The 8,541-nt window shown below is 41.6% G+C and overlaps 1 protein-coding gene across 1 annotated transcript; it reads right to left on the reverse strand.

Annotated features, from left to right (window-relative positions):
* Nucleotides 1–526: 526 nt before the first annotated feature.
* On the reverse strand, nucleotides 527–7,700 carry TMEM14A (transmembrane protein 14A). Its single transcript, XM_010160430.1, has 4 exons — nucleotides 7,625–7,700; nucleotides 5,799–5,900; nucleotides 1,561–1,648; nucleotides 527–566 (listed from the first exon to the last, which is right to left on the reverse strand). Exons 1-4 carry the CDS (start codon nucleotides 7,698–7,700, stop codon nucleotides 527–529), a joined length of 306 nt encoding a protein of 101 aa, XP_010158732.1.
* Nucleotides 7,701–8,541: the final 841 nt, after the last annotated feature.

Genomic DNA, 8,541 nt, shown 5'->3' on the forward strand with positions numbered 1-8,541 from the left:
ATTTAGAACCAGGGGAACAAGAAGGTATGTTTGAAAGGAAGGTGGATTTTCTAGTGCAACACAGTACAGGCCTCAGCCTTTATTGATTAGTAATTGACAGTATGATTAGCATTGATTACTTCATCTCAGAAGCTACAAAATAATGGTTCAATACAATATATCTTTCTAGCATAAACGTGTATTTATACATATTCTTCTCTCAGAGATACAGTGCAAAACTAACTCAATTTCTTGGGGTGCTCAGCACCCCTGGAAGAGATCAAACTTGAGTTAAGATCCCTTAAGTTAACAGACTGCTTAAACAGAAGTAGATCAAAATATATCCTTAACAAAACATTTATTTTTTTTAAAAAAGCTTGCAAAACATCAGCAAATATCAATAATCAAATTACAGGTGCAGATGTTTTACAGAAGAGATAAACGCAACGTAAGACTCGTTCAAAGTTGTCTTTCAAGTATGGAGCGCTTGCCCGTTTGTTCAGTGGCCGTGGCAGTCAGAGTTGGTTCTTAAGTTGGCTGAATTCTCCTACAGCAGCATAAAAACAAGCCTCAAAATCATCAAAAGGCTGCAAAAAAAAAACCAAACCAGAACAAGAAACATAAATAGGGTTGTGCACAAAGAAAAGCAGTGACAGTCATCATTAAATAACAGTGCATTCATAAACCTCTGACACTAGAGCCTCTAGTAAGCAGTCTGTCAAAACATCTAGATGTACAGTGTCTGCTGAAACACACAGTGCTCCTAGGCCTGGAAAGTGATGCACAGTGGAAAATAACATTTTCCAGTTTAAGTCCTGATTCTTAAATTCTGCATCTTGACAATTTGCATCTGATTTTTTTCCTTCCTGTATGTAACTGGAGTAAAACACTTAATGGTGTAACATTAAGTCTGGTAACAATGAAGCAACAGTTATTCTTTCTTTAGAAGATGGAGATTCTGACTTCGAGTTTAAAGATCTTCAGAGTTACAGACTCACTGGGAAAAGTTTTCCATTTACTCCATAATTTAATTCCAAATTCATACATACGGAAAATTATGTTTTCCAGAATGCCAAAATAAACAGCAGCAGTAATGCTGTCAGCGTGGTTATAAGCATCATAATTTGCAGTAATACTGACCAAAGTTCTAAGGTCAGGTCAAAAACGTCCTGGTTTTCAAGGGTGCTGAGTTTCCAGTAGTTTTGAACCAAAGCGATGGACTTTTTAAAAAAGATGACTGTGTCATATGAAATCAAATGACTAATGTTATGCATAGGTGTATCAAAACACTGAGGCTTACCTCAGGTTATTCCAAGAGCCTTATCAATATGCATTAATAATTAATTGCGGATACCTCGTTTCTTTGCTGAGAAAGTCACTCCGTATCAGATGTATCCGCCTAGTGAGATGAAAAGGCTGTTCACTGCAAACAGGACTGTGACCTCCAAACTAACTGCACTTAAACCCTACAGTTGCTGGAGGACAGTGACTCCCGCTGATACTGGCTCGGATCAGATGACAAATGGCAGCTGTTTGAAAATCAGTGAAATCTGTACATTAAGACTGTCGGTCTGCGTTTACCTCAGGCATGCTACTAGTCCGGCTGGCATTAATTTCTTGGACCTCTTGAACCTCATTCCCATTACAATGGTCAAAAGAAAAGCTGAAACTGTAAAAGACAATTCAATATATTTATGTTCTCACTTCTCGCAGTGGATCATTCAGGAACATGGAGAGTTATCAAAGGTCAGGGCTACGGTTTGCTACGAACTGCAAGTTAGTAAAACATTAGATCAGAGAGAGGGTCTATAAAATCATTCTTGCTTTTCCAAAATAGCACTGCTGTGATTTCTTTCAGCTACAAATAAGGCTTCCAGGTGCAGCAGAGTGCTCTATCCTATTCCACAATACAAAGTTTGCCAGACAGTGAACTCCCCCATATCTGCATTCACAGGGATACAAATAAAAGTCAGAAGAATCTTCATCAAACAGTAACATCTACACTGAATGACAGGAATAGTGTCTCATAAATCACAGAATCATAGAATGGTTTGGGTTGGAAGGGATCCTAAAGATCATCTAGTCCCACCCCCCCTGCCATGGGCAGGGACACCTTCCACTAGACCAGGTTGCTGAAAGCCTCATCCAGCCTGGCCTTGAAGACATCCAGGGATGGGGCATCCACAGCTTCTCTGGGCAACCTGTTCCAGTGCTTCACCAACCTCTCCGCGAAGAACTTCTTCCTGATATCTCATCTAAACCTCCCTGCTTTCAATTTAAACCCATTCCCCCTTGTCCTGTCATTACAGGCCCTTGTAAAAAGTCCCCTCCCAGCTTCCTTGTAGCTCCTTCAGGTACTGGAAGGCTGCAATAAGGTCTCCCTGGAGCCTTCTCTTCTCCAGGCTGAACAAGCCCAACTCTCTCAGCCTGTCCCCATAGCAGAGGTGCTCCAGCCCTCTGAGCATCTTCGTGGCCTCCTCTGGACTCGCTCCAACCAGTCTATATCCTTCTGATGTTGTGGACTCCACAACAATCCCACCACCCTAGATCACTGCAGCAGGTTTTCTACCTATTCAGGGAGCTAGAGCATTCAGCTTTATCTGTTTTCTTTTTAGAAGGCTCTCTCTTTATTTGCTGAGCCTCAAAAACTAGATTGGAAGGTTTGCCACTTGCTTTTGCTCCAGAATACGGTTGTCCACAGGAGCACAAGTTCCTTTGTTTCATTTTGTTACGAGGAAACCATCCTTGTCTGTGACACGAGGTGGGCAGCCCAAGAGGCCACAAATGCAGTGGAAGCTGCAGAGACAAACATCATGAAAGGAATTGCATCTTCTTCCTGGAGCAGTTTTACCTAAAAGTGGCAGCAGCGATGAACTGCTTGAGCATGGGGATGTCACGCTGAGCTGTGGCTGCAGAGCACTACATAAATGAGAAGAGTAATGAGAATACATACAAGTCCTGCAGACAGGCTGCTTCGTTAAAGAACTGTCAGGTGGAATGCTTCCTCGAGGTGGGCAGAGAGGCAGGACTGCTCGTGGGCCAGCTGGGCTTTATCACTCCTGTAGCCAACGTAATGGCAGTTACACAAATCTCTTCCCTTTCCTATGGAGCAGTTAAACCATCTGGCTAATTCTCTTCAAGCTCCACTCTCTACTCCTGCGGACAGTGCTGTGCTCACGGGTGTCAAGAATTAGTTTTAAACTCACTCCAGCATTATAAAACAATTTCTGACAGTTATAAGCATCTTATGAAACTCCCAGCCACGCATGTGCACTCGTTAAGGATACCCAGCAAAAATACTTTTATGCTCCATTATCCATTGCTCTCATTTTCTGGTCCCATAGCCGTAATCCTCTCAGGAATGTTTGAAGAGTGGACTATTCCACAGCATGCGTCTTCCCAGAGCCCTGCGGATGTCTGCAGTTAATCACAAGCTGCAAAGCATGTTCCCTCTGTAACGTTCTTTTTCAGAGTTACTAATACCTGACTTTTCACATGTGCCAGTGAGTTTTTTAAGATGTTCCGGCCTTTAGCCCTGATTTTCAAAAAGTGCTAGATATTCACTGTTTCACCTTAAATCAGTCAAAGAAATTCAGTAAATCAAGCCAAGTTCAACCCAGCAAATGAGATTCAGACCAGAAATTCAGCAAATCAGGTGCACTCTGAATAGCCCTAACTGTTGCGTACCGAAGCCTGAACTTCTACACCTACACCAAAGACATAAGTGGCAGTGAAGTAGTCGAGAAAGCTCAGAGTTAATTTCAGGGGGAGTGGGAAAATGCCTGCAAGAATTACGTATAAAACAATGTAATATAGGAAATTTGCCTGGGGTATCTGTACGCTACGTACTCTTTGTATGTAGGAGAAGTTACAAGAACCCTACTATCAAGGTCTTGTACTAAAACATTACCTACCTAACGTAGGAGACTCTTCGTAGGTGATAAATTCCATAGCTAATTATGGACTTAGAGGTTTTGTTTTTTTTTTTTAATTGCCTAACCTCTCAGGAAATTTGCCTGGGGTATCTGTATGCTACGTACTCTTTGTATGTAGGAGAAGTTACAAGAACCCTACTATCAAGGTCTTGTACTAAAACATTACCTACCTAACGTAGGAGACTCTTCGTAGGTGATAAATTCCATAGCTAATTATGGACTTAGAGGTTTTGTTTTTTTTTTTTAATTGCCTAACCTTTTAAAAGTTTGTGTATTTGCTGCATTTTACATTGCAATTTACTGGTTTCTAAGTTGAATGGTCACCTTCTTCCATGCACTTAATTTCCTTCCTTCATTTGTACTCACATTGTTTTTGGCACTTCGGCAGGTTAGGCCTGAGTGAAAACATTCTGATTTTCTACAAAAGCAGCACACGTTTATTACAAAAAGCCCGTATTATTCTGAAAGTAGCAGACAGAGTAGCCACCAACTGTTTTTAAGGTGTGGACCTGTAGATGTTTTTGAGTGTTCTGGACTAAGATTGCTTTAAAAAGGCTTTGTTGTTACTCTACATAGTAAGAACTTTCTATGGCAGGTGTAGTGAACTGTATCCCATCTGTATTGCTATAATTTGTACTAAATTAGTAATATGTACTCCTCCAGTTGAGAGGAAGTCCTCACGTGCCCACAGCTACACGAAATACACAGCGCTGGCAATATTTTAGTATGTCTGACATTAACAAGCAGATTAGTGGAAATTCTGTATTAGTCCTTTCAAAACCAGCACATTAGGAAACAGGCAACATTTACTAAGTTTTAATTAGTCTTCCACAAATCCTTTATCCGAACGAGGGATTTCATTGAGCCGTGAAAGTACAATACCGTATGCTACTTAAAAGCACAGAGCACAGAACGATTGCAAATTTAGATATACTTAAGGCTATGTCTTCATTCCAAAAAAGGATTGTTTTCCACAGTGGGATAGCTTAATCTGAGCAAGGTCTCGGTGGCAAAACTGGAATATCCAATGTTAGGCCATCTAGGAGCAGATCAGGTATGCCATTATCACCTTTACTAAAGCTCCCCGTTGGTGCAAACACACTTTTCTAATTCAGCATTATGTGGAAATGGAATTTTTTACAGCCATGGCTGGTGTGAAGCCAGCACAAACACTGTACCACAAACTGTAACTAAGTTCAGACAAAGCAAGTGCGTACTCACACTATCTGGCTTACATTTATTTTAAATGCATTTCTGCCTGTGAAACCACAGCCATCTTTGCTAAAAACATGAGTGAGACAAGCTCCAAATAGCTCTTACTGCAAATCAGTTGTATGAGGTTGACAACGTCCCCCTTAGACTGTAGTTCCTTGGCGCCATGAAGGTTTCATGGCAAACTAGCTAAGGTTCCAATTATTGCATTGTTTGTACCCAATCTTTCTTAGCAGCAAAGGAAAAACACTAAATCCAACTATGAGTTTCACTGGGAGCTGAGGGTACATTCCATTATGCAAGACTGGATCCCACACCTACTTTACTCCTCAAATTACATTCTAATCTGTAGCTCTAATGGTTTTGTTCCAGTACTCTCCTATGTTTCCCAGCTGGATTTCACAATAGTTGCAAAGTTAGGTAACCAGCTAATAAAAGGAGGCACTGCCAGGTGGTAACGCACACCTGCTGGCTTTGTGGCAATGATCTGCCTTACCTTGCAAAGGCTCTTGAATTTTGTAAGCTAAGTTGAAGTGTCTAACTCTAAAAAATAACGCTTAAACCAAAGCAGTGCTCGAAATTTAATATAAAGGAGCCTTTTATATGCAGTTCAGGAAACTGCTTGTCTCAGTTGTTGTTGGGTTTTGTTGTTTACTGTAGTCAAACACTTACACAAAGATATCTTCACATTTCTCGGATCCCGTGTTACGCAGTAAGCTCCATAACCAGTCACAGAAGCAAAGGTGAGACCAGCAGCTAAAGAGATTTTACTACCTGCAAGAAACCATTCAAGTGTTATTTTGCAATACGTCGTCTTTAAGCTCAATCTTTACACAACAGGTCTCCCTACACAGTATTATCCAAATATTTTAAAAACAGAACCAATTTTGCCACAGTGCAGCAGTGTAAATAGAGAGGTAGTATTTCTGTAACTGGGTCATTCTCTTGCATGGCATTAGGGGCAAAGCTGACTACTAGATCCTCATTATCTCCCTCTAATTTAAATACTTGCAGTTTGGGAAAATGAATCTTGGAAGCACAAATCTAAATTTGGCTGTTTACCACACATACCGTTAGAAGCGTTTTTGTAATTTCTCTGGTCTATCTGTTGATTTTAACTGTATCTTACAGCACTTGGGAATCTCCAAAAATGGTAGAAGTGTGTCAATATATATAAAGAGTAAACTGGACAACACGTGGAGTGGTAAGCCTTTCAGTCTGATATCAGTCCTGGACAAAGAAATGGTATCACCAACATCACAATTAATAATTTTTAAAAAGAGTTAAGACAATTAGATGGCAATGAAGATGAAAATATGTTTTTTAAAAGTAACTCAACATCTTCTTGCAGTGCTATTACAAAATTGGTTCATAAACCCCAGTTTCAGTAATATACCTAGCTTTCTGAATAGGCATTTGACTTGGTACCATTCAGTAAAAGCAAAGAATCAGTGCAGCAGGCATTATCTGGATTAAGCTGGTCCCAAAATGTTTATGAATGAAGAATCCCGATCCTCAGGTGTCGTTTAGCACACAGTCCTCATATTGGCTATTTTTATTAAAGAATTTGTAAGAAAACAGAAATCATTACTGATAAAAAAAAATAATCCAGATTTGCCACAAGGACTGACCAACCACTGAAGAGTGAAGGAACAAGCAAATGGGATTAGTCAGTGAGTGCAGCTGTCTACAAACAAAAAAATACATCAAGTGTTTTCAGAAAGTCAGATATAAAGCCCTATCTTTAAGAGCAAAGCACGTGCACACTGCGCAGGGAAAATGACCCTGGATCACAAGGATTGGGATGAATAATGGCCACGGCGAAGACGACCGACATGCTGCTGGGCCACGGGCTTTGTGGGAGAGCTGACGGGGAGCAGGCTGCTGCTGCGACCTCTGCCAGGATGCTGTGCTCGGCCCGGGCAGGGCGCTGCCAGAGAGACATGGCAGCGAAAGTGACTGAAATATGGAAAATGCACTTTACAGTACATGATAACCTAAAACCTGATTGTCCAAGAGTTAACATCTACGAGAGAATTAATGACCACATCAGAATACGCAAGTAAAGGGTTTTCTTGCCAGCGTGCATCTGGAAAACTCAAAATCAAGCCAGGATGCCTCTGTAGAAAATAAACTTTAATCAAAGATTATTTACTGTGGTCAGCACAGGAATGATTAAAGGAAATGAGAAGGCCCAGAATACACTGAAGGTCAGAAATAACGACAGTCCCTTTTTGCCCTGAAAAAAACCCTCATCAGTTAGATTAACAGAAAAAAGCAACCGCTTAAATGCTTAAGTTGACCCGAGTAAATCTCATAGACTCAGCTCATTCATAGCAGTGCAGGATGGATTTAAGATGCAGTTCATTATAGCAAAGTTTTCATGTCTTACATCAGTTTTTTGGGTTTTTTTGGTGGGTTTTTTTTTTTTTTTACTAAGTGCAGCAGAAAAAACCCACTAATGCTTCATTTCCAAATCCTACTGTCCCGCTATTTACCTTTACGAGTGTATCCTATAACACCTCCAACAGCCAGCAATGCAGCATATGCAAAACCAACCCAGTCGATAGCCATGGTCCCAGTTCTGAAGAAGAAAACACATTGCAACTGAACACAAACAAGTTCCTTCCTCCTGGTAAAAAAAATAAATCATTACTTAAAGTGTTCTAAACAACACTACACTCTCTTAAGTCGTGTTTGACTACTGTGTCAAAACATTCAGAAGGTGAGGGTGTATCTATTGGCTACTATATCATCTTTTCACTAACTACTGCCCTTCCTTATGCTTCAGGATCTAGGCACACTGTATTCCCATTAAGGGAAGTAAGTCTTCTTGGCACATGTGGCATACAATTTTTCCCAGCCAGAAATACCTGTACGCAAGCAAAAAAGCTTGACACCACCCAAAACGTGGGTTTTGTTGCACCTGTGCCATATGGCTGATCCGGGCATATGCTGAGCCCGGAGGGCACAGTGTAGTGCCCTTTCAACCAGGCTGTACTTTGAGCAAAACGTGACAGGCCCCACAACATGCAGCATGAAATAGGATTTAGAGTCTACCCCAAGTTTCCAGACAGAAACCCAGGCTGTCTTCAGGAAGCTATACCTACAAAAGCTTTACCCTATCCGTCTGTGCCCCTTTTTCCCTGAGCAGGTGTGTCTTTGGTCACAGTGTTCAAGGGGTAGCTCATCATTCCATGTCAAGCCTTTAATAATAAGCTGAGTAACTGGCAGCGAGCACCCCCTGGCTGTAACCCCCGAAGGCAGGCAGGTGGCTTTAGGGGCCGTGGCACCCCCGAAAACGAGGTCTCAGAGGCAGGGGCCAGGCTCAGAGCCCGGTCCCTGATCCACCCGGCCTTCGTGGCCCCGGCCGGGCGCTGTCCCTCGAGCGGGAACTTCCACCTCCCGCTCCGGG

Source organism: Eurypyga helias, unplaced genomic scaffold (genome assembly GCF_000690775.1).
Source record: "Eurypyga helias isolate BGI_N326 unplaced genomic scaffold, ASM69077v1 scaffold36001, whole genome shotgun sequence".
Taxonomy (NCBI): Eukaryota; Metazoa; Chordata; class Aves; order Eurypygiformes; family Eurypygidae; genus Eurypyga; species Eurypyga helias.

Coding starts and splice junctions, on each gene's coding strand:
- TMEM14A (XM_010160430.1), bottom strand. CDS start 7,700: ATGGCTATCGACTGGGTTGGTTTTGCATATGCTGCATTGCTGGCTGTT. Junction 5,901..7,624: donor TATAGGATACACTCGTAAAG/GTAAATAGCGGG, acceptor GGTTTCTTGCAG/GTAGTAAAATCTCTTTAGCT. Junction 567..1,560: donor GGACTAGTAGCATGCCTGAG/GTAAACGCAGAC, acceptor TTTTTTTTGCAG/CCTTTTGATGATTTTGAGGC.